The sequence below is a fragment of the Enoplosus armatus genome, chromosome 4 (assembly GCF_043641665.1).
Source record: "Enoplosus armatus isolate fEnoArm2 chromosome 4, fEnoArm2.hap1, whole genome shotgun sequence".
In the NCBI taxonomy this organism is placed as follows: Eukaryota; Metazoa; Chordata; class Actinopteri; order Centrarchiformes; family Enoplosidae; genus Enoplosus; species Enoplosus armatus.
Window position 1 is genome coordinate 22,671,386 of NC_092183.1, and position 25,840 is coordinate 22,697,225.

Consider the following 25,840-nt stretch of genomic DNA (forward strand, 5'->3'; position numbering starts at 1 on the left):
CTCCAAACTGGAACATGTTAAGAAGAAGAAAAGGCATCAGACCCCATATTTCCACTCTTGGCTCTCTTCTTGCTAAAGCACATGAGTTATTTCTCTGCTCCCAGGCATCTTGCTGTCGTAAGTAACCTACTCTCTTCCCTAGAAAAAGCCAGCCATGTCAGTGTGACTCGCCAGCATCAGGCTGTAGAGACAGATGTTGTCAGGCTCTCTGAGAGACTGAGAGGTCCACAGCCTCCCATCTCTGCATACTGTACCTCCTCAACCAAAAGACACCACATGAGAAAAATGCTGAAAATGACACCAGATGCCGTGTGCATCGAAATGGCATATGCACTCTGTCTGAAGTGCTCCTTCCTCCGGACTCCTCCACACACTGAATCATGAAGGGGAAGTGGAAGTCAGAAGTGGAGACTTCATGGATTCATTTACTGATCCTGTTGATTTGCATGATTAAAGTGGCTTTGTAGGCGGTAAGATGGTTGCCACCAGACCCAGCATCACCTTTGCTCTAAACTGTTTAAATAAACAACGAAAAGAATCCAGCAGCCAAAAAGTGGTGAGAGGTCAGAGAGATTGGCAAGATTCTGTAACTGTGAGCTACAACAAAAACGTAAAAGAGCTTTTGAAAGCAACTAATTACCTCTGAGGTGTAGCCCAAACTTACGTTTGTTAGAATAAAAAACAGGGCCTATATAAAAGTATTCCACCCTTGGAAGTTTTCAGGTTTTATTGTTTGACAACGAAGTGGCAGCAGATTGATGTCGCGCCAGAAACAGACGTGGTTCTGCAACATTTATTCTCAGCGCAAAGTCCTCCGAAATACCAACAACTCGCTTTGCGCTGCTTCATCTGAATAAACCACCCACATGTTTGCTCCTCTCAACCTGTGCACAGTGCGCTCTGATCTGTAATCAGGGAGACAAAGTGAAAACATCTGCGTGGATGGATCACGGCTGTGCAGGGGCTTGTACCCAATCGACTGAGATTCCTACAGTTCGTAGATAAATCTCAAGGCTGCAAGCAAGCAGTGGCCATAAATATTTGAAAGTGGCCAAATCTTTCACAGCCATTATTTGCTTCTATATGAGGTAAACACTGCACATCATCATAAACAGCAGGCCCTGGAAGGCTTGTGAGGGTGGAGGGTAAAATGAATGCAGTAAAATATAGAGAAGTCCTGGAGGAAATCCTGATGCAGTCAAGTCAGACAAGATTTGCACAAAAATAGCACTACGTCCATGAGTGCAGAGTTTTCACTTTGAGGTTGGGTAGTTTAAAGGGTTTTAACCCTTTAAAACCTAAATCTGGCTGTAAAGCGCAACGTCTCAGCTTTCAGAAAAGGGTTAAATCAAAAAAGCCACTGCGGGTACTCAGTAACTGACTTAAGTTGTACAGTTCTGCCATCACACAAGCACAAGGCTGCTGAAAGCGTGGAGGTAAATATGTCCTGTATACAGAGCAAAGGTAATCATGGAGTTAATGTTGTAGAATTCTGACAGTTGAAACAAATGTAGGTCTGGTTTTTAACATGTTACTACCAGACCTCACAGCTACAATGGCGTATTAGGGCCATTGTGGGTAAAAAAAAAAAATAATAATCCAAGAAGAGATAAGAGATTAAAGTAATACATTTTGAGAAAAACACTTGGATATACTGTGAGATTAAAGTGGTAAATTACGAGAAAAAAACTTTCTTGTCAAAGGAACCACACACTTCACCAAACATAAGAGTTTGAAGCATAAATAAGGAATCTTTCTTTTAAAATAACACTGTTAACACTGTTCCACGGACAGCACGTTGGTTCACATTATTCTGTGTTTATTGTACAGAAAAGATATTGTGCCTATATATCTGTGGGTGAAGTATCCATATTCTTTACTTAAGAAAAAGTGGCAACATTGCACTAAAATGCACCAGTTCAAGTAAAAGTCCTGCATTAACAATGTGACTGGTAGTACGTATTATCAATATACTGTAAGTATCAAAAGTAAAAGTACTCAATGCAGAATAATTCTGAAGGTTCCTGGAAATAATGTAATGTAATTTGGTAAATGCACACATTATTCAACTGGTACACTTCCAAATAATGAATTCCAATGAAGCGCTAGTGTGACCGAGATAACTAGATTTTAGATGTTCCTTCCTTCATGAAAATTCCTCTACTAATTAAATAGTCTTTATAAACCCAACACAACCAACTATACACAAAGAACTGTCTCAGAACATTGTCTACACTTTCCCTATAATTTGTACTAAATTACATAGATCTGAATGATGGGACCTGGGAAATAAAGCATTTCCACTCATCTGAACTACTTTCTATACTTTTGGTTGGTTTAAGCAATAAAATTGATTATATTCTCATTATATGTTTTCTATGAAAATTTGCGGTAAAGTAACTAGTTACTATATCTGTCAAATAAATGTAGTGGAGTAAAAAATACAGTTTTTCTTGCAGTGGAGTAGAAATATGAAGTAGAAATATGAATATATGTACTTAGTTACATTTCACCACTGTTTATTAGCGACCCCATTCAAAGTCTCCCATATCCCAGGGGTTTGAAAAATAATGCACTGGTCTGACTACACTTCAGAAACCCACATGATTGTCAAAGTTTGCAACGAACCAACTGTAGCTCAAGTATTACCTTGTAAGAGCACAGGGACTCCCCGACAGAGCCCCAGCAGACCCTTAGCTCCAACTGATGGATGACGCTTTAGGGGATAGACGCTGTGCTATGTCACCTAACTGTTATGCAAGCTGAATCAATAAAACCTCACTCAACAGAGGCAAAAGACGCACTACACAGTCGCTTATATTGTTTTAATTTCAGGGGCTGCTACCTATTCTCTCCCCCAGAGGACAAACATGCTTCAAATGTCTCTATTTCTTGGCTGTTGGCGTGTGTGTGTGTGTGTGTGTGTGTGTGTGGACGTGTATTACGCATGTTATGGGGACATAAATCTCCTCACACAGTCACATTGTGGGGACTTGCCTTCCTTTTGGGGACAGTAGAAGTTATGGATAGGGCGAAGGTAAGTCTCCAGGGAATGAATGTAAGTCAATGTAATATCCTCTGAATTGATGGAAACATGACTGTGTGTGTGTGTGTGTGTGTGTGCAAGAGTGAATACAAATACAAATGCAAACATGCCAAGCAAATATTTCAAGCATGAGCTCGCCCTTAGTTTAATGTCAGATCATAGAATGTACTGTATCAACATCTATCCTGCACTATGTGAGCATTAGAGTGCAGGTCATATGAAGGGAATTGCATATGTATGCATGATTAAATTGTGCACGCCTGCTTATTTAAACATGTGGGTGTTTGTGTCAGTATGCATAATTAATGAATGTGTGTGTGGGGAGGACAGGGCAGCTGTTCTTCTGACTTTGCCTGCCAGCGGAGGCGAAAAGAATACTGGAGGTAACAGGACGCCTCGCTCCACGCTGCCTTACTGGCACTAATCTCACGGCTCACGTCACGCAAAAGCCCAATTTAGTGGAGCGAGATCACAGAGGACAAGGTGTGCTCAGCCTGTGATTTCCTCTGTGTGTGTTTGAGTGTGTGTCTCTTATAATGCATATGTGTATCCACTAAGTCTGTCTCTGTGTGTCTTCAGTGTAATAATGCTCTATTTTGTGAGGTGTTCTTGTATTTCTTATGAGAAGCAAATATTCTCTTAAGGATAAAAAAAAGATTGGGAAGCAAGATGAGGAGTGAGTTCATTTTGTTCATTCACACTGCTTGCATGTGGTACTATGGGGTGGGTTTGCAGTTCAAATTTGAACTTGGATCAAGGTTTATTTTAGAGTAAAGGTTAAAGGTTAGGGTGGAGAGAATAGGTCAAGGGTTAGGGGGTGTAGTCAAACAGGAACCTGCAGCATCCTGGTGTTAAAGCTTCAGAGAATGTGGATATCAAAATCATGGTCAACCATTATTCACCTGCATGGTCCTCAAACCATTCCTGGGTCTTGCACAAGCGTTAAAAGCAGCCAACCCCCTGGGGTTGACGTGATGGCCACAAATGGAAGAACCTGGTCTGGTCTAGACAGGAGTGACACTTTGTGGACGCAGTTACAAGCCATACCAGCAGTGGGAAAAATATTACAATCCTCAGTAAATTTCCACAGTATAAAAATATTGTAAAATAATCAAAATAAGTAAAAGTCCTGCATTCCTGCAACATGACAACATTTCATGTTCTATTTATCATATTTGGAATATTTTCATTATGGATGGCTCGATACCACTTTTTCATGTCAGATACTGACGCTGCAACCTTGAGTATCTGCCGATACCAATACCGTCTTTTCCCCTCTCTTATCAGCGAACTATCTCTATTCCCCTAAAGCATAGGTCACTAACAGGCGGACCGCGGTCCGAGTCCGGACCTAGACGCCGTCCTTTACGGACCCGGACCTATAATCAATAAATTATTAAGGGATTTTAAATTTTGACGGGGCGCTTCTATTTTAGCCGGCGCAGCTTTTCTAGTCTTTTCTGGTTTCACATTTTGACTTAACAGTCTCAACCAATTTCACATTATTTATTGTGAAATTGGTTGAGACTGTTAAGTCAAGATGTGAAACAGTTAAAAAAAAGAAAAAGGAAAACTCAAGCTGCTGCTACACTTTATTTTGTTTTTCTAAAATTAAGCACTTTATTTTAAGATGCACAATTTTTTATTTTTCTTAATTTATTTTCTCTATTTTATTTTTAAATGCAGCCCTTCTTTTACTTAATGAGAGAAGGACATTATACACATCTACAGTATCATACATCTGTATCGTTCAATGTTAAGTGACAATAAATATTGTTTTATTGGTCAAAATGTTTTTGATTGTACTTTCTTTATTTGATTTGACAGTCAGTTGCTGATTACATGCAGACGTTGATACAACTGCTAGGCTACTTCAATATACAGTGCTTAACAAATTTATTAGACCACCTGTCATAAAAATGAGAAAACACAAATATTTTAGAAATCTGTCAAAAACTTGTTTCAAACTAAAAATGGTGTTGTTATTTATTAGGCAAATAACAAACTGGAACAACTAAATAGTCCTTATTCACATATATTAACCAAAAATCTTAATATTTTGTATGACCTCCTTTGGCCCTGATAACAGCTTGCATTCTTTGCAACCACAAAACAAATTTTTCTGTTCAGGAATGCAAGTAAATAACTGTAATTTGGCATCTCAATCAAAAAATAATAATGTGCTTTACTATTTTTTTCTGTGTTTTTGTAAAACAGTAAATTTGAGAATTCATGGATAACAACAATAATTATATTTTAGCATTAAAGATATCATTTTGATTAAAGAGCTTGGCTTGCACATACTGGTGGATTAACCATTATAGAAACATCAAATATTTTGGTAATCAGCAATACTGTTAATTTGGGGCAGGGGTGGCAAACAATGGTCTAATAAATGTGTTAAGCACTGTATATCACACTAAATCACAATGCAACATTATGATGTTCCGGACCTTTGCTTGAGGACATTTTCTCTAACTGGACCTCTTTGAATTTCAGTTGAATACCCCTGCCCTAAAGGAAGAAATACATAGCCCACAACATAACTCGGTTATGCAATACTGCTGCTGCCTTTTATTTAAACGCTTTCACACTGGGAACTTTCAGCTGAATTGTTTTGATTGGTCAGCACCATTCAAACATTCAAAATGAAATTTAAAGATCAACTTTGTGCAAAAGTTTAAATCTGAGTGTTTAGAATAGCAGAGGAATTATAGTTTCGGTGTGAAATACTGGATATATGTAGCCTATACTTCAATGACAAAGCAAAAAACCCGAAGTTATCTCAAGGCACTTTTCATATTCTCTTTACATAATATTATAACATGTCACCTCTGGGGTGGAACTGTGTGTAAAACACCTGTATAAAACGAAACATTAGACACTCAAAGCTACTGTTCGTCTCTGTTTATGGCATGTCGCTCAGAGTTTAGTTCATTTACGTGATAGTTTAGAATAACGGATCGTAACGGAGTATACCCCCCCCCAGACTCAGACTGATAACTAATTTTCAACAACTTTATATACTGTTGGGTAGTTTAATCTATAACAAAGCATCATGTTTTGTAAGATGATCATTGTGTAAATGAATGATCGTAGTCTGACCGTTAACTAGTGAGTATAGCTGAAATCAATGTAGTGGAGTAAAAAGTACAATATTTGCCTCTGTTGACATTGAAGTGGCATAAAATGCTCAAATACTCAAATGTACAGTTCAAGTACATCAAAACTGTACTCAATTACAGTACTTCAGTAAATGCATTTAGTTACTATGCAGGCTTGAAATGTGCACTGTGGTCTGAAATTAGCAGTTGTACAGTTGGACTGTGACATTGTGGACTGGCGATTTCTTGTTGCAGCTTCTCATTGTCTGGCACGTTTGTCTAAGATCAGCTGCCTCCCACGCGTCACATTTCTGCGAGGCCTCTTGCCTTCAAGAAGCCCAGCCACTGTTCCACTACAACGCCGCCCAAGCCTTAAGCGAACTGGCACCCATGAACTGACACCCATGATCATGCCAAGTCCGATACATGAGTCTTAGTCTGAGTGTGCGCGTCTTTCTGTGTAGGTGTGATTATGTTATGGGGGTGTGGTTTGTGTGGTGGCGTAGAACAGTTGTCTATGTAAGCGTGCATTCACAAACAATGTCATCTATTAATACTCTCCTATGAGACCTTTCTTACTAATTCCCGCTGAATGCGAAGGCAGCAGACAGGCCGTCAGACGGGGCAGTGACTGCGACGGCGGCAGCGCGGCAACACGCGGGAAAGCAAGGCATGTGGGACCTGACCCGGGGTCAGCCTTAATCAGATGTGTCATTTACAGCCTCGGCAGCTGAGCTGAAGCACTTCAGCGTTCTCACTCAGCTCCCATGTGTCACTGATTACGGTTTCATTAAAAAAGTAATAAGTGCAGCAGGCATCCCATCATGAACAATGAAATTGCCGTGGCGCTGCTCATAACAATCTATATTTCCATGGAGAAATGTGACAGAGGCAGTAGGAAGGGGAGGCAGTAGCAGGCTGGCAGAGGAGCAGGGTAAACACTGTTGCTGATGAGCTGAGAGGCTGCCATCAGCAGAGCTGTGATCACAGCACGACGCTGTGTGTCTGAGTGCCTGCGCACGTGCGTCATTGCGTGGGTGTGTTTCTGTGTTCGCCAAACTAGTATTGTGTGCGCATTTGTGGAAGCGTATCTGTGTTTGTGCCTTCTCATATGTGTCGGCCAGTTATGCCAGTGGGATTACAAAAAAAAGACAAATGGAAGAAATTGGAGATTCCTGGGGTGCTGCAAAGTGTCCGTAAATCACTTCCAGGGACGCTGCATATATCCTGTTTTTCTAATGCAGCCTCAGAAGTTTGTCTAGCACAGCAAGGTTTCTGTGTGTGCAAAGGGGAGATTAACACCAGCATTTGCTCGACAGTGCATCTCCTCGCCTTTGATCGTACATCATGGGGCGAAGGGAGATGAAATTGGTGCGCTTCGGCAGCAGTGGCAGCTTTAACTATTTCCTCTGCACAAGCGATTCATAAATATACAGGGTGTTAAAATGATTCACATTAATGTTTAGTCACTGGTATGATATGAGAGGCCTTTGCTTCTATTTTAGCAGCCCAAAGTAAGATGATATCTGGAGGAAAGGTGACTGGTCAACCCTGACTGTCACTGAGCTGCCAGACCAGGGTCACATAGTGCCTGTAAATCATTCTCAGAGCTGGGTGTCTGGCACTCACAGATTTTAAAATGATATGCAAGGAGTGCTCGAGCCAGCCCATGGGAAGGATAACACTACGGTTCTTCTAAATGTCCAGTCAAAAAATGTGTTTAGCTTATTGTTCCTTCACTTGGATGTTTGAGCTTCGCGGTGCAGAGTTTGACGGCAAACCTGCAGCGCGCACACACTGAGAACGAAGTCGGAGACGTATTGAGTCCAGCAGTTTGAAATGAACAACATTAGCATATTCATAGATTCCGGATTTTCAGTGAGGGAGAAGGAGTAGATGTGATTTTAAGGTAATTGGTATTTTGTGGAAATCCACATCAGACACAAGTGATTATTCAACACAGAGTACTATTATTTGCCTTACAACAAGCCTGGAGGGGATCTTTAAAGATTTATGATGTCTGCATTCTTACTCATAAGTCCCCCCTCATGAGGCAAAATATAATTTTAGTATTGTAATGCCCTAGTGTGCTGGTAGCTTTCTGAGATGTTTCTTCCAAATGGCCCATTAGACAGAGCACATAAAAAGATGAATAGAAATACAGTTTTTGCTGCATGAAGGAAAATAATCAAACAAAAAGTAGAACACATTGCTGTAAACTGAGGGAGAAAATGAGCTGTTGAACATACAGTAGACGATCAGACTGAGACCCTGCATGACTCACTCAGGAGTCAAATCCCCTGAATGTTTGATATAGTTTAGAAACGTCCATCTTACACAGCCCTTTACCTACGCTTCCTAAATCTGTGGCAATTCAAAGGACTAACAATATAAGATCAGGTCTGTCTTTGGCTGCTTGAAGCAACATTATGCAAGTTATTATTATTTGTATTTTTTTCATATTGATTCGGCGCCCCTACAGTTTTCCGAGTGCAACTCATACCCATGGACAGCTGTACGCGAGCATTAGTTGATCTGGATTTGGTGGGCTGACGTCGTACCCTTCAACCAAGTTACACAGGAGCGGGAATGTTCTTGCACTATGTAGTGGGAATGAAAGAGGTGTACCATCCACATGATGGAGGCTGTTATTTTAAGGTAAAATAGTTACATAGTGTTGCTTCAAGGGGATGGTTGAACGTGCTCTTTAATTTATAGAATCAGGGCAAAATTGCTACGTCGGACGGCTGACTTTAAGGGAGGTTGGAATCAATAGCGCAGATAAACACAGGGGCAATTCTTCCACAACAGACAGCACGTCCTCGGTCTGTTGACTAAGGCAGGCCAGGTGGGCATACAGGTCTCTGTTCACATCAGGCTTTTCATATAAATCAGATTCTGCTCTGGTGTTACACTGGAGACAAGGTTTGCCTGAGTGCTGTCAGACTCAAGGTTTGTTTTTTTTAATGCAGCTTGCTAAAAGTGAGAGTCAAGGCCATGTTCACATGTGAGTGAGCTAACATGAGTGTGAAAAGCAGAACTATGTGGGAATCATTGCTCTCAGCTTTGACCGAAAGAGCTTTGATTTATGGAATCATGTGGAAAAAGTGCGCTTGAACCTATACTGTTTTCTTTAAAATTAAAATGAATTTCAAATAATTTCTTCATGTTCGTGGTTGTAGTTGGAAAATGTATGGTGGAGTAAGGCTTCAATCGAATCTAATTCCTTTTCTTCTGTCCAACACGATTTGTTGGTCTTTCAGTGGAGAAAGAACACAAATCCCCTATGATGTGCCTTCAATTTATCCACTACAAACCACAAAAAGCTTCCGTGCTTTTCCGCTGTGCTCTCTCATTTACACAGTAAATACAAACAGCATCCTCCCACATTTGCTGTCAATTCAGAAGTAATTAACAGCGCTTGTTGACTATTTGAATAGCTGCTCCACAGAGAGACTCACATCTTTTTAAAGTCGCACACGGTGTATTCTGGCCAGTCGATGTAGCACACCACCCGGCCGGGGAGCTGGTCCGTGTTGGAGTAGTAGTACTGAGGGAAGGCCAGCAGCAGGGCCAGCACCCAGATCACTCCCACCACCACCTTGGTCTCTGTGGACGACATGCGCTGCTGCAGAGGGTGGATGATGGCCATGTACCTGCAGGGGTGAAGGGGAGGAGATAGAGTGATGAGCCTTGACCCCAGAACCTAGTAAAAGTTGACATAATGCAGTTTGTATGATACCGCACTTCGCTGCTTGGCATGGAAAGCAACCAGCTGGACTGATACTTCCATCAAGTCGTGTCAAACAGATGAGCAGAGGAATAGTCTGACATTTGGAGAGGTACGCTTATTTATGCTCTTGCTGAGAAGATTGACGCCACTTTTATACCTGGTCAGTAAATATGAAGCTACAGCCAGAATCAGAATCAGAATCAGAATCAGAAACTGTTTATTGCCAAGTAACATACATTACAAGGAATTTGCTGTGGTCTGAAGGTGCTATTGTTTTGATAACAAATAAGTAGAATATAAAAGCTAAAATAAGAATAAGAATAAAAATAAAAATAAAAAAAAATAAGATAAGATAAATAACAACAGTGCAGTGACCAGAATAAAGTAAAGTGTCCAGGTAAAGTGTCCAGTAGGGGGTGGGTGCGTTAATGTAACGCAGTGGGGACAGGGGTGATGTACGTTAATATAACGTATAGCTTGTGTTTGTGTTCTGGGGGGGGGTCAGTGAGAGTTTGTCAGGTTGACTGCAGAGGGGAAGAAACTGTTTTTGTGGCGGGAGGTTTTGGTCCTGATGGACCGCAGCCTCCTGCCAGAGGGGAGGGGGTCGAACAGATGGTGTCCGGGGTGGGAGGGGTCGGCAGCGATCTTCCCTGCTCTCCTCAGGGTCCTGGAGGAGTACAGGTCCTGAAGAGATGGAAGGTTGCAGCCGATCACCCTCTCTGCAGAGCGGATGATACGCTGCAGTCTGCGTCTGTCCTTGGTGGAGGCAGCAGCGTACCAGACGGTGATGGAGGAGGTGAGGATGGACTCTATGATGGCAGTGTAGAAGTGAACCAGCATTTTTTGTGGCAGGTTAAACTTCCTCAGCTGCCTCAGGAAGTACATCCGCCAACAGCTTAGCTTAGCACAAAGACTGGAAGCAGGGGGAAACAAGTTGCCTGGCTCTGTCCAGTGTACACCAAGGGTACACTTCAACCGACAAAGTACTAGTCCTGTATATAACCCCACATTAATCCATGAATTGTCCACTTTTTGCTTTGTTTTTTTCGTATGGAGATCTGGCTCAAGCCATTATCATTCTGGGATGGGGGGGGGGGGGGGGGGGCGCTCTGGCTTGTTTGTATTTCTTTAAACCAATCACAATCGTCTTTGGTGGCGCTAAACACAGGATGCAGCAACAATGACCTCATAAAGCGACTAATGACAGACTTATGCTAACAGCCTACATTCGGTGAGCCAGACTACCTTTGGACAGAGCCAGGTTAGCTGTTTCCCCCTGTTTCCTATGCTAAGCTGAGCGGCTGCTGGTCGCAGCAACAAAGTGAACAAATGTATTTCCCAAAATGATGAACTATTCCTTTTAAAACAGGAATATGTCGTTATTTTTGGCTGTGTACTGCAGCACAATTAGGTTAAAGTAATGACTTTCGGTTGTAAGGGTGTTTGAAGGTGTTCACATCTATATTGGGTGAACAGCGTAGGACTTAAGATTGTTTTTTGTTAAAAAGTGTAGGACTCGCAGCAATGCAGCAGGATAATGGTCATTAACATACAGACAAGGCAATCAAATTGTTTTTTTAAGGCTAAAACAGTGATTGGCCATGTCAGACCTGACCTCAATCCAATGTGCTTTGCCTGCCTAAAACCAGACTAAAGACAAAAAAAACCCTCAAACAAGCAAGAAGTACAGGTCTGGAAAAACATTACCAAAGATACCAAGTGTCCACACTAACGGCTGTGACTATTAAAGGCAAAGACTAGCACATTGTAAATCATCTCTAACCGAATAAATTAGATTTGGACACAAGTATGTTTGTTTGTTCACCTCAAGGCAGACTGGAGGAGAGGATAAAGAGTTGTACAGATGGTGGATTCAGTGCTCAGCGCGCAAGTTATTTAGGTCTTTGATGTAGGCAAAGTGTACAAAAAAAAGCTCATTTGTGTAAGAGTCATGCATTTAAAATGGAGTTCCTGAAGGGTATCTCAAACTACACACTGAAACACAACCTGCAGGATGTGAATATTCACACACACACACACACACACACACACACACACACACACACACTCGCCCACGCACCTGCATCCAAAACATTTAAAAGGATTCTTCTCTCTCTTTATTTTTTTTTACAGCACAACACATTGATTTGCTTGGATTTTGGCAAAAGTCATACTGGTGAAAACAAGATGGGATGGGGATGGGATCATGAAAGTGTGCTCTCTGGAGAGGAGCCGACGCTAGTGTGACATTACGAAGAGTGTCTTCTATGAAGTCGAATTCTAGTCAAATGATGCCCCTCAGCGTTTGAGTAATCATTTCACATTGTCATAATCATGCTCCTAATCAGGCACACGACGGAGTGCATGAATAATTTAGAATGACCTCGTACATTTCCCCTCAGTGAAAATACAATAAAACATTTTTTTTTGTTTGTCCTCCACATAGATTTTCAGATTTTCAAGTTCATAAGAGATTTGGTTGTATTGATTTACTTTCATTTAAATCCCTTAAACATTGTTTGTTCTTTCTAATTACTCAATAACCTGGGAGCTTATTATTTATAGAGCGACGTCCTGATTTTCCATTTTCCATCATGTGTTAAAAACCCTGAACTCAAATAAAAATGAAATAAAAACTATAATACTGTTATGCTAGACAGTATGCAGTCTGGAAACATGTACTGTATATTAATGTCTACAAAGAATTTACGTTAGTGTTATTATTATTTTTTGGCTCCCTATCTACCGAGTGAAATGCTGTCCTGAGCCAAAGAGGTCTAATTAAAGGCTTAATCCCACTAATAGCCCAAATGAATCTGCTAAATGGACGTTCTCCCTCTAATTACATCAGAGACAAGAGGAGGCCTTTGAAATCAAACGCTCCCAGTGGTGTGCTGAAAATGGGAGATCATAGCCTCAGCTTTACTTTGGCTCTGCTTCAAACATCGCTGGCAGCCATGTGGCTTTTCCTTCGTGTAGGTGAGTCATCGTCGGGCTGTTGATGTCAGAATCAAACACACACCTGCAGAGGACAGCGGTCTGGTTCGCTCGACAGCCCAAATCATCATCACCCCTGCTGGCATGCGAGCACTGTGTTCTAATTGAACGCATCCTGGACACCAGACCAGGGAACAATAGAGGTTTAGTCACTGAAATGGCCACTTAATCTGTTATGCTTCAGCAAAGGAATACAGAAACGTTGTTCCATGAGGAAAGTCTGAAAAATGAAATATGTTCACTATATATACTGTACAATATGTTCTGGTGGAAACTAGGGTGGGAATTTCATTTCATTTCATCAAATACGAATCCTTTCAAACCAAATCTAACATAACATAATCTTTAACATAGATAACTGAAGTTGTAAATAACTTAAACTTGTGATCAGAGCTGATATCCTTCGACCCATTTGACATCCTACCGGACCTGAGTCCTCGTCCTCGGTTCCTCAGAACCAAGCGGACCCATGAAGACCTCTAATGAGAGGCACATTGTAAAGCTCTACATATATGCAGCCCATCCATCCATATTTAGGTCGATTACAGGACACACAGGTTGACATGAATACTGCAGAGAGTATATTTGACATCTTACTTTGCACATCCATGGCATTACATGGTGTTCTGCCCAACAGGAGTGGAAAGTTGAATTCATGGAGGACAAACGGAATAAAGGAAACTACGGATTCCTCAGGAGACAGTGGGAACCCCATTTGAAAGTCAATCTGAAAAGCTCTAACTTAGCTGTAACAACTACAAAGAATTACTTGCAAGAGCTTTGTAACAACGTCTAATGTGCACACTTCATCCAAATGTGTCCATCACTTCTGTTTGATTAACTTTCATGCCTGCAAACAGAGAATCGCTTATACTCCTCTGGCATAGCTCAATGTGAATCCTCCTTTTATTCACCTAAAAAAAAGTCACATCTTCGAAAGCACACCTTTGAGACTTCGCACTTCAAATATCTGTCTGTGGGCAATATCTGATTCCTCTCCATAGGATAGCTTCTCACAAGGTGGCAGGCAGCATTGGCTGTGCTAGATTGCACGGGTGACATACACTTCCAATTATCCACAAAGAGCACCTAAACTGCCATGGCAATGCAGCGGTTCGATATAAACACCATGAGGCTGCTACGCTGTTTTCCTGAAGAGACCTAAGTTATTAAGAAGGAGGCAGCTAAAGCGACAGATGAAATGGCCTGTTTTCAAGCCTGCCAGTGATCCCCCTCCCCCCCCGCTCCCTCCCCATTTTTCCCAAATTGCATTTGAAAGTAGGCTGTGGTAATTTGATCATGAATTTGTTTCCTCTGGTTTATTGGCCTCTCAGGGGGTTGCTGTTGTTTTGCAGAAGGCTACATAAAACGAAAAAAGCCATCAACAGCTGGGAGGAGATAGGCTGGGTGAAGATGACAGAACCTGGGGTGTGTGTCTGTGTGTGTGTGTGTGTGTGTGTGTGTGTGTGTGTGTGTGTGTGTGTGTGTGTGTGTGTGCGCGAGTGTGTATGTGTGTGTTTTGTGTAATTTGAAGGATATGTCACTGTTGTTTCCATTATTGCCCACATGCATACATATGACTCCTTCAGCCACCTCGGTCATATCAATAACCAGCTGGCACGCCTGTGTCCTGTGCACCTGCACACCACATCATCACCTCTTCCCTGATTGTGTGCGTAGCCTGTGTGTGTGTGTGCGTGTGTGTGTGTGTGTGTGTGTGTGTGTGCACTAGCAATAGAAAAGCTGTGTGTCTACTGAGATACAAGATTAGCTTGCTTGTGGAGGTCAGACTAATCCAGAGATAGACATAGTATGTGCAGTATTAATAATAATAATATTAATAATAATATTAATAATACTAGAGATGTCCTGAGCTGATCCTGAGCTGATCGATATCTGGGCTGATCCGGGATCATTATAATCAATTGGTATCGGCTAACATGATGATTCTTTCTTTACTGAACTTTGCTGTGTTTGGTTCATCTCAGCCTGCTGGTGTTGCAGCGTTGCTCTTCTGAATGACAGCCGGGTTCTACAACGCAGCATTTCACTGCATATGAGAGGGAAGATTAAAGTGTGTGAAAAAGAATTCTCTGCTACACCACCTGTACGACTCTAGCTGATTGAGCAATGTCAATTTCAGGAGTCGCGTACTCCCGGAAAAACGTTCGGCCATTTCATTTGAGCTGATCAACTTTAGATGTTTGAATCATCAGTATTCGGATCAAGTAGCTTGTGAAAAATAAGGTGGCTACACCTGTTATTTCAATGTGCCACGTACATACTCAATCAACATTGAGACAATATAAGTAGTCATCGGAGATACCTAATATTAAAGGGGATAAGACTCTGGATCACAGCAACAAAAACTGTGCAGCATTCCTAAAGCTTACAGGGCCCCCGTACTTTAGACTTAATTTCAATAAACAGTTAAAGCTACTTAAAAAGATCAAATAAGAACACCAAAAAGAAAGACGTTATCTTTCACATCACATCATTAATAACAACATCCACCAGTCAAAGCACTACTACCAGCCTCGAAGCCATTTTTCAAGCTCTAATCGGAGTTGATTTTCCAGTGACAGGAGATGAAAAGTGTTGATTGGAGTGTTGTTTATTCACTCAGAGATGACGTGGCTCTGAGGCAGCTGTTCAAAATGATCTAAATGTGTGACACTGACTCTGATGGATGTGGATCTATAGAAGCACTGACGCCGTCTTTCAAAATCCTCCGATTGAAATGAACAGTGGGCATTTTGAGGTGTTCCTGCTCACTTAGGGCAAGAAATCCTAATACGCTGAACAGATTCAGCATTAAAACAGAGCAGAGATACAGAAACAACTACGTATCTGTGAAGGACGGATTCCATCCTCATGTGACACAATTACATGTTGAGAGCAAGCCCCAATGTGAACATCGGAAATGAAATTGTATCCCAGACTGATCTGTTACATATTTAGGAATGGATGGCACTGTTGGTCTGTTGGTTCCTCTAATCAGCTGATCATGGGCGTTTACTCTCTCACTATCCAACCAAGATTTTGCCACAATCTCCATCAGCCAATCATATTGTTGCTGCCAAAGGAATCGCTGCGACCCTCCTCCAACCTCATTCACCTCCAGTCATCAACTTCAGTGTCTGGGTCGAGCTCATCAGAAGACCACTCCTCGTCACATCCAGTTCTTCAGCCATCCCTTCACCACTAGACTCCATCTAGATTCCACTGGGGGGTTATCCTATACTAAGGCTTCACTACCCCCTTAAAATATGATGGCGTCATGAATCGCCAAAGACTTTCACATTTATTATCTTTATTATACATGTGTCAATAAATACTTGTTCAGTCATTTAAGTCTCCCCTGATTGAACAATCTCTAGAGAGCTCACAGAACATATTATATAACATTTTTTACAGGCTGCTCATGATGAAAAAAATAAAATAAAATAAATGTACTTGGGCTTTGGTCAGGGTTGAAAGAGAAAAACCTTAAACCTGCAAAGGACAATTTCTCTCACAGGAGCAATGGTGTCCATGGTATGATTTGGAAATCAAATCCAGGTAAATTCATATACCCATCCACATTTTCTTCTTTGACACATCTATGTCACCTTATTGTCTGCTTCTAGTCGTGTCACATAATCCTTTTGTAGACCGAGAACATATTCCCACTTCCCACGTTTCATGCACAGCGCATGAATCACAGAAAGAAAGAACCAGAAAGAGAAGGGTGGCAGAGGCCAGAATAACTTCCCATGATGATCCCTCTGGGGACAACTGACGGAGGAGGGAGAGGAGGAAGTGGAGATTAGTGGAAGGAGGTGAGAGAGCTGGAGAGGAGGCCACCATAAGCTGTCATTGACATGCTGTGCAGTAAGTCATCTGCTGCCGTGACCTGGTCTGACTGGGACAAGCTGGCTGTGTGCTACAGTAGGTGAATATAAATGGTCCGGCACTGGGAGACTTCACCTAGCCTGGTCCAGTCTCCGCCAATAGCTGATTCATTTGTTACTATACTAGCTCCTCAGCCGTGTGAGGGGCAGCGTGTAGTAGCTCAGAGGTCAGAGAGGCAGGCAAGTGGTCACAAAGCTGGCTGCTCGTGATTCCCTGGGTGAAGGAATAAGACTCTTTATTCTCTAAACAACTCCCACTGAAGGGCCCTTAAAGGACGACCCACGCGAGAGCACTCTTGCCCTAGCATATACAGTACATTATCAATCTGTGACCCTCAGCGCACCACAGAGTGCACAAAGCACTGTACATTACACTAGGGTATTTCCCAGAATGCCTTTCAGTAGAAGTGGAGCAGGAGAATGTGTTTTTCCAGTTGCATTCAAGCCTGTTAACTGTAACGCTTAATAAGGCACTCTATAAAGAGTTTATAAGTTGTAACTAATGGCTTTATTAATGTTAATAAGTAATTTACTAATGCTTTGTAGATCAATTATAAACCATTAATAAGAACAACGTTTGGGTTGCCAGGTTGTGGTTGGTTCATATATTGGTTGATATACAGGATTAGAAGACGCCCTTGCTCTTTTATATTGAGGGGATTGAAAGCCCAAAGTTACATTTGAGGATTTTGACTGGCATGTTATCATGTGAAATCTTGAAAATGCATTGTCAAACAACATGGATCCTAAACTGCTGCTTACATGGTAGGCTGGTCCAGTGGCATCCCAGAAGTTTGTCCTGTTAAAGCAGTATTCATTGATTTTTGGCTACTGTAAACACATTATCAACATTATCACCTTATACAGTGGATATGGCAACGTGTAAACATTTTACATACCCAACGGACCAGGAGAAGCATTAGCTCTTAGCTGGGGTCGTGACACCTGATGAAGTCCAATATTCACTCTCCTTTCAGCTCTGGTTTGGTCTCCACCAACTCTTGAAGAAAATATCTGACTCTTTAGCTTCCCTATTTTCACCAGCAAGTCTCCGACAATGTGTGTATTTTGATGCTGGTCAAGGAGCATACAGCCTTTTACCTGACAACAGCTATATAGTGGGCCATAATATCAAATCAATGAGCTAAAAGATGCTAAAATGCTCCAAAAAGCTGAGGAGAACTTCAGAGATTGGTGATCATTTTCTGTAGTTTCCTCACAACAAGTGAACTCTTCCACCATATACTTTGCCATTTGATCCATTGTTTAAGATTTCCTTAAGATCTCAAATCTTTGGTGACACCTGTGGTTACCGTGGTAACAGCAAATGCAGTTTAATACTACAGCAAGTTGAGCAGCAACTTTGTCAGAAACACATCGTACATGCATCATTTTTCACAATCTAAATCCAGAGCGGGAATGGCAGACTCCACCACTGCTAATAAAAACGACTACATAGAGAGATTACTGAATGTAAATACGTTGAATGGCTATTGCAGAAAGTGTGCAGACCATAGATAGCATCACAAATGGGGTCTGTTTTCATGAAAATCTTAAGGATTATAACTGTAACAGTTGGTATGAATGAAGTTGTCTGATGTCTGACTTTTTTCCCCCTGCTGTCACATTTAGCAGACTTCCTCATAGCAGGCTGCCAGGCTCTGTGTGGTGCTGCTTTCTGTAACTGTGAGTATGTTGTCATGTTTCATTGATGTTGTCTTTTTTGCTGAAAACATGCCGTTGTAAAATCAGTTGTGTCAGTAGTTGTATGTTGTGCAATAACCTTCCCTTTTATGTGCTGTCAAAATTGCTGCACTTTCCCTTTGAAACGAAATAACAGGTGCCACCAATGCAGCAAAACAGAAATATCTTAAAAGAGGAGCTACAGTCTGACTTTTTTATGTTTTTTAAATAAAATAAAAAATTGGCTGGTTTTTCCTCTGTGATTTTCATTTAGGGGTCACTTTATCTGTAGTGCAATGGCAGAGTCTGGGACTCCTTGATGGCCACACCTATCTTGCCTGTGTCTTGTCCAGGTTGCTGTCTTTTCACACTTCAGCAAATTGAACTGCAGGATATTCAGCTCCAGCTCCTGGTCCCCATAATGACAGCATGGGAAATTGCCAGGGCATTTACAGGTTAAGGCAGAAATGGGAAAGGGGCTTCTGGTTGTACTGAGCAGCAGTGCTGCCAACCCAATACATTTTAGCCGAACGTTGCCGTTATTAGATTAGATAACATTATGGTAATTTGCCTGTACTGCTTATACATGACATGTGCTAATTTGCATATATGTCTCACTCATCCTGTCCAATCAAGAAGAGCTTTAGTCAAATGGGCACACTTATGCCTCCCTGCCAGCTCATTGTGAATGACCACTGTCTGATCTGAATTTCAAACTGTCCTCTCTGAGTAAACCAGGACTTGATCAGTTTGAGCGCTGCTGAACATGAGAGAAAGTGGTCATCAGTGATTCATACAAAGGGTCAAGAACAGCTATCGGTGGCAGCCACACAGAAGACCAGAACTAAACGGAGGAGAAATTAGCCTCGCTGAATGAGACGATAACAAATTCAGTCGTACCCTCCACACTGCACTGAGCACATTGATGCATTGTAACAAACAATATCCATCCATCCAGTCCATTCTCTACACTCTCTAACACCCAGGAGCTGGAGTCTATCCCTGGATGCCTTTGGCAAAAGGAGAAATATATTCTGAACAGGTGATCAGTCTATTGCAGGGCCAATATATTCTAATATAATTATATTCACACATACTGTATGAGAAAAAGATTTAGAGCCATCGTTTTGCTTGAGTCACACGTCTGTGGACCACAGGAGAGCGGTTCACCTAAGAAAAATCACAGAAACACAGGAAGAACTCCTGGATTGGGAGGCACCAGCTGTTCGTAAATTGTTAACTACTAGCTGGTTTCAAACTAGTGATTTTCTAATTAGTGTTTTAGCAAGTAAAGACTTTAATGACTTTAAATGAATGTATCTAAAAGTCTTTACGCAGTCTAAGAGCCTATGGCCATGCAAGCGGCTCAGTCAGGTTGTACTTAGGCACCACACAAACCAGCTCTTACATAGAGACGAATTGCTACTAAATATTTACACAGCAAACTTCCAGGTGGCAGCTAAATAATGATGAAAACTAACACTTTCAATTACATATCACAACATAACACAATATACCTCAAATTACAGAACGTTATGCCAACAACACATAGGCTAATTACCATTGATGAGTGTAATCGGATAATCCCACTCGCTAAACTACATGAATACTACTAACTCTGAAACACACTTATTTCTCAACGTAAGTACATTTACAAATGATTTGGTATTGGCAGTAAGGTTTAATATTTTGCTTGGCCCCCCCCAACCTTTTTTTTTTTTAGCCATGCTGGCGGCATGGCTGCAGGGATGGCAAAGTCGATTTGATGGGTGGTGCACCACTTTGCTTCACACTGAAATATCTAAACAACAATAGAATCGAATGTAATGACATCCATGGTCCCCAGAGGATGGTGACTTTGGTGATCCACTAACTTTTCCTCTATTCCATTCCAGGTGCAAATGGCATTGTTGGCTACTGACACCTGGGTGCAAATAGCATCTGCCTTTAGTGCCCCCCCCCCCCCCCCCCCACTACATTTATCAGGAATTTTAAACATGTACTTCCACTCCTAGAAAAACCCAATTTCATCAACAGAAAAATTCAAGGGAAAAGAAATATAAAGTTATGTTTCAAAAGGGATGGAGCTGAGGTACATATTTCTATACAGTTGGGGTTTTCTAACAATGAACATTGGAGGCAGCACTCTGGATGATCTATGGGTTGTGCACTGCAAGAATGCCACAGTAATGATCGCAGCAAGGATGGAGATTAATTAAAATGCCTTATCAGCTGCAGCAGTGCTCCATCCCCCCCACCCCCCACCCCGATGAGATCCTGCACATTTGCTCTATTTGCCAAAAAATTATTTCATGTCTAGCAACTAATGGGAACTCCTCAGCTCACGCAGGACGTGGTGAACGAAAATTAACAAGTGAAATATTAACCAGTAACAGCAGTGAGAGACGGCTGCGAGAGATGGGCCACAGTGGGTGAAATTCTTCCTCACCTCCACCACCATCATCCTCGGCATTTTAAAAAAACCTCTTCCTACCACAGCCACAAAAAGTACGATGCTGTCAGTGTGAATTTAATGCCTCTCTACTGGGTTTTTAATCACTGCTTTGTGTTGCATGGACAGGGGTCAGGCGGAAATAACCACATTTCTGCATCTCCTGAACGGCAAGTTTGCCTGAATGGCGTTGCGCAGATTGAGTTCGTAGGGCGTGCGTGGCCTGTTGCCATCTTAATCTGCCTTTTCGTTCTCACTTCCTCTCAGCTCTAAAAGGTTTAACTTCATTTCGGAAAAGGTCAAGTTCGGGGCTCTCTTGCTGAAATAGAGATCTACAGAGGAATTACAGGCCATTATCATCAGAGATGAAGGGGTATAAAAAACACAGACGCAGACGTGGCAAGCTTCAGGCAGGATGGATACAGCTTTGTGTGTAGCTACAGTAGGAAGCAGCTGTCTGAATCCAACACACGTTTAAACCTACACACACGCACACACACACACACAAAGACCAAAGATGAGCGATACACATGCAAACACGTATTGTAAATAAAACATTACACATACTCACAGATGCACACACACATACATGCAGAGAGACATACACAACCACACATGCACTCACACAACTATAAAGACAGAGATGCACAAGCAGGAACATGTCGACATGCAACCACACACAGGGACACACACATATGCACACAGCAGCGCTGGGTTTTTCTATGCATCTCATTTCCATTCAGCTTCATTGTCACAAGGAGCTGTCCCATTGATGAATAGGGTTCCTACACGCATGAATGTTCATTGAGAGGAAGAGAAGCCTTCGATATGAAGACATAAATCTCCCAAACCTGTATTTTCTCAGCAGAGTCTCTCATGGGCAGATCAAACCTATCATATCCTACAAGTACAATCAGCTGCTTTTAGCAAAGGCTTTGTTGTTACCAAGACTTGATCCAGAAGGCTATGAACCATTAACAACTACGACTGTGTTGGTGGCTTGTTCCACTCACTGAGCCGCCTTCAACAAGTGAAAATGAGACGGGGTCCTCTGATGGAGAAGTGAGAGCTCCACGTTACAGTTTCTCTCCGCAGTAGTAACACACACCTCTCAATACTGAGCTCACCTATTCACAATCAGCACAGCAGACGTCAATGTGGACTGAACTGTGGACACGCCTTTCAAAAGCCATGAACCGTTTTCTCACTCAGGCTCAACCACCACCAAACGTCTGTGTATTTACACTCCCTTTGGCACACGTTTGACATACTATTGTAAAAGCTGTTAAAATGAGCGTTCAAAAACCTAACATGGGGTAGCACAATCGCCCCTTCTTTTTGTATCAATAGATAGATTGATACCTATTGTAAAGCTACCCGTCAACAAGACTTGAGAGGTGAAATGTTTAAGAAGTGTTTTGGTGGCGTTAGTGAATCTTGGATGTCGGTAAAGAGAACTGTTGAGGGTTTTTCTTCAGAGACTCTTTCCTCACCTCGACTGTCCTCCTGGATCCATCCATCTTCACGTATGTTTCACAACATTTTGTCATCATAAATATATAAACTTTCTGTTGTGAATATATTCTGTACTCACGACACCTATTCCCTGTCTGTCCACCCTGGGAGAGGGATCCCTCCTCTCTTGCTCTCCCCCCCCACAGGGAGTTTGTCCTCTGAGCCTCAGTTCGAATGAAGAAAGAGGGTGTTGTATGCTGCACAGGTTGTAAAGCCCCCTGATACTGGGCTGTAAAAATAAAATGGACTTGCCTTGACTAGAACTGTCTTCACAGTTTTGACAAAGTGAACTCACTATAGAGAAATGTGAGTTACCAATTGTAAACAAAACAAAACAAAACAAAAACGGTAAGGTAAGTGTAAAAATGCATTTTAAACCCTTTTCATTCAAAGAGCATCCTACCTCTATACTCATTAATCAGGGAAGCAAAGAAACATCACAGCCACTTCTCCATCACCTGTAGCAAAACCCTCTCAGACTTCTGCAGTTTCTTCTAATAATAAAGTCTAAGTCTAATGTGTTTACATCACTTCGCTTTTTAGTCGTCGCCACTGTAATATTTTCATTAAATCAATCAGTTAAGTGAATGTATGTTTGCAGTGGTGAGGAGTTCTGATCAATTACTAACTGATAATGGTTTTATTGTGAAATGCCTTAAATTCCTTCACATTAATTGCACATTGTCATTTGCCATTTCTTCCGCACTTTCACAGCAGACGGCGGGACCCGCAGCTTACCTGTCCAGGGCGATGGCGGTCATGGAGTAGATGCTGGCGAAGACGGCCGCGATCGGAAAGAAGTTGTGGAAGCGGCAGTAGACCAGCCCGAAGTACCACTCGTTGTGCACGGCGTAGGTGAAGTTGATCACCGTGTTGAAGGCGGACATGGAGGCTTCGGCGAACGCCAGGTTGAGCAGGAAATAGTTGGTGACGGTCCTCATGCGCTTGTGCGCCATAATAATCCAGATCACTGTGAGGTTGCCTACCACGGACACGACAACTATACAGCTGTACGCAATGGCCCAGAGGACGATCCTCCAGACCGGCTGCACAAACTGGTTCCAGTACTCGGTCCCGTTATTAGTGTCGTTGGAGCCGGTGGTCCAGTTTGGCCCCTCGGTGGTATTGAATAAAGGATCCATTTTGCTGTTTAAATAAAACCGCTCGATATAAACCTAATTCATTACACAGTAAAGTTCAAGCTCCCAAAGCCAAATGCAAAGTGAGCAATCAAAGTTTCAGAAGAGCTTCACCGCCGCTCCGGTGGGAGTGTGTGATCTGCGGAATGTTCGCTTGAGACACTCACATTCAGGAATTCAATGTAGATATTTTACGAGGTCATTCCCATAACAATCTATTAACTATCCACTCGTCTTATAACACCGCGCTGTGCGTAAAAACGAGGACGAGCCTCTTTGCGCGCATTGCAGCGCCAGCTCCAGTCTTCAGTCTGCCTCCCTCTAACTGGTCACACATGTCTGGGCTCTCTGCTCCGTCCTCGCTCCCTCAGCCGCTCTGTGCTCTCCTCCTGCTCCCCTGCGCAGACTGAGAGGCTGCACGGCGGCTTATGGGGAGAGAGCCGCTGCGCACCCCGTCCAATAGGCTCGTCTCTGTAATTATGATTATGGATGAGCCCAGGTAAGTTATTCATTCCGCCCGACTCAGGCCGCACTGGAGAAGCCAACAGGATAATCGCGCCTAAATGCCTCTTATCTGATTTCATTTGCTCATAATTCCTTTGCAGGCAATAACCATCCAGACAGGAACGTGAGTTGATAATAATTCTAATAATAATAACAGGGAAATCATAACAAGTATAATAATAATAATAATAATAATATACAAGTTTTAGTTATGTAGTGATGGTAGCAGGGGCACCATTGATGTCATTTGTCTTGAATAGATTTAATCTCCAAATACAACTGAATGAGGTTCGAATGTCCCTGTCTTCCCACTCACTGCCCCCTCTTGTGGACTCACAGGCTGGAGTGTGTATTTGGAGATCAGCTGCTTCACAGGGTGTGAACATGCTGATGAAAAAGAACCTGAACCTTAGCTCACACCCCTTCACTATATATGTGATTGTGGAGTAGAGGAGCTTTTATAGCCAAAGGTTTTGGTGCTGTGAATCTGAGAGGTTTGATATCATTATGATAACCTAGAGACAGGTGAGGAAATACGCATCCTAAAAGGTCAAACATATCCCCCAAAATATGTGAAGAAACATGAGGAAGTGCATCAGATAATAGATTTTCTGTCCCTTTCTTGGGACGCATGTCCAAATTAAAATCCCGCACCAGCAACAGACACCTCATGAGTCTCTGGTTGGTCTGTGCCAAAAAAACACAAGAGGGCTGCGATCTGCGTACACGGCAACTGGCTACAAACTTGAGCCAACACAAACTTCTAAGTGCTGCAGCGCAAGCAGCAAGGAGAGGGCTTCTTTTTCACTGGTGCTGTTCTTCACTTGATGCTGACTGAATGTTTTTTTGAGAGGTAGCAAATTGGGTCATCCATACCTTGCTCATTCTCCTGCTGCAACACAGCACCACTGGCATCTGCCTCCGGCTTGAATGGACGTGCCAAGTCAGGAGCCGCAGGGACGGGTCAGCTGCAGAGACGAGCTTTGGCAGACTCAAAGGTGCTTCTGCAGAAGCCACGATGATAGCCAGCCATTCCTAAGAAACGGCGGCGCTCACGTCTGGTTTGAGCCACGGGGTAATGTAGGATGGCTTTTGTGGTGAGCTGGCGCACCTGCCCCTTGCCCACCTCTTTTCCCAAAAGGCCTTTGAGTCTAAAGCCAAAGCTCCTCTCTGCAGCACACCCCGTCCTTGCGTCTCCTGACTTGCGCAATCATCAAAGTTTTCAGGTATCCACTGTTCACTCCAACATCTACTTTTTCATCCATGGTCCCAGGAGATGAACCCTGGTGACTTTGTTGTTCCCCTGAGTTTTCCTCCAGTGCCACCATGAGGTTGACGTTCCTGGTTTTGAGTGAAATGTCTCGACGACTATTTGAGGAATGAGTTTGGTGCAGACATTCATGTCCTCCTCAGGATGAACTGTTATTGTTGGTTATCCTCTGACTTTTCATCACTTGGTCAAAATTTCAATTTATAGTGAAATAACTGCAAAACGAATCAACCCCAGCTGTACTTTGCTAGACTAAGATGGTCAACATGGTGATTATCATACCTGCTAAACATGAGCATGTTAGCATTGTCATTGTGAGCATGTTATCACTTAGCTCAAAGAACAGCCCCACAGAGCTGCTAGCAGGGCTGTGCAAGAACAGTTCAAACTGAATGTGTTTTTGCAACAGGGACATGTTGCTTAGTCTTGTTGAAACTAAATTACATTTGAAATTTGAATCCATCAGGGCTTAACTTGAATTGAAAGCTCCAGAGCCTGCAGTTT

General features: G+C 42.4%; 1 protein-coding gene across 1 annotated transcript in view; it reads right to left on the reverse strand.

The window, feature by feature from the left end:
• tacr1a (tachykinin receptor 1a) overlaps positions 1-23,565 on the reverse strand; it is a 44,752-nt gene extending 21,187 nt beyond the window's left edge. Inside the window, exons 1-2 of the mRNA XM_070904087.1 lie at positions 23,162-23,565; positions 9,612-9,806 (exon numbers count right to left, since the gene is read on the reverse strand). Of these exons, the coding sequence (XP_070760188.1) occupies positions 9,612-9,806; positions 23,162-23,565 (599 nt within the window). The remainder of the gene's footprint in view (positions 1-9,611; positions 9,807-23,161) is intronic.
• Between the last annotated feature and the right edge of the window lie 2,275 nt (positions 23,566-25,840).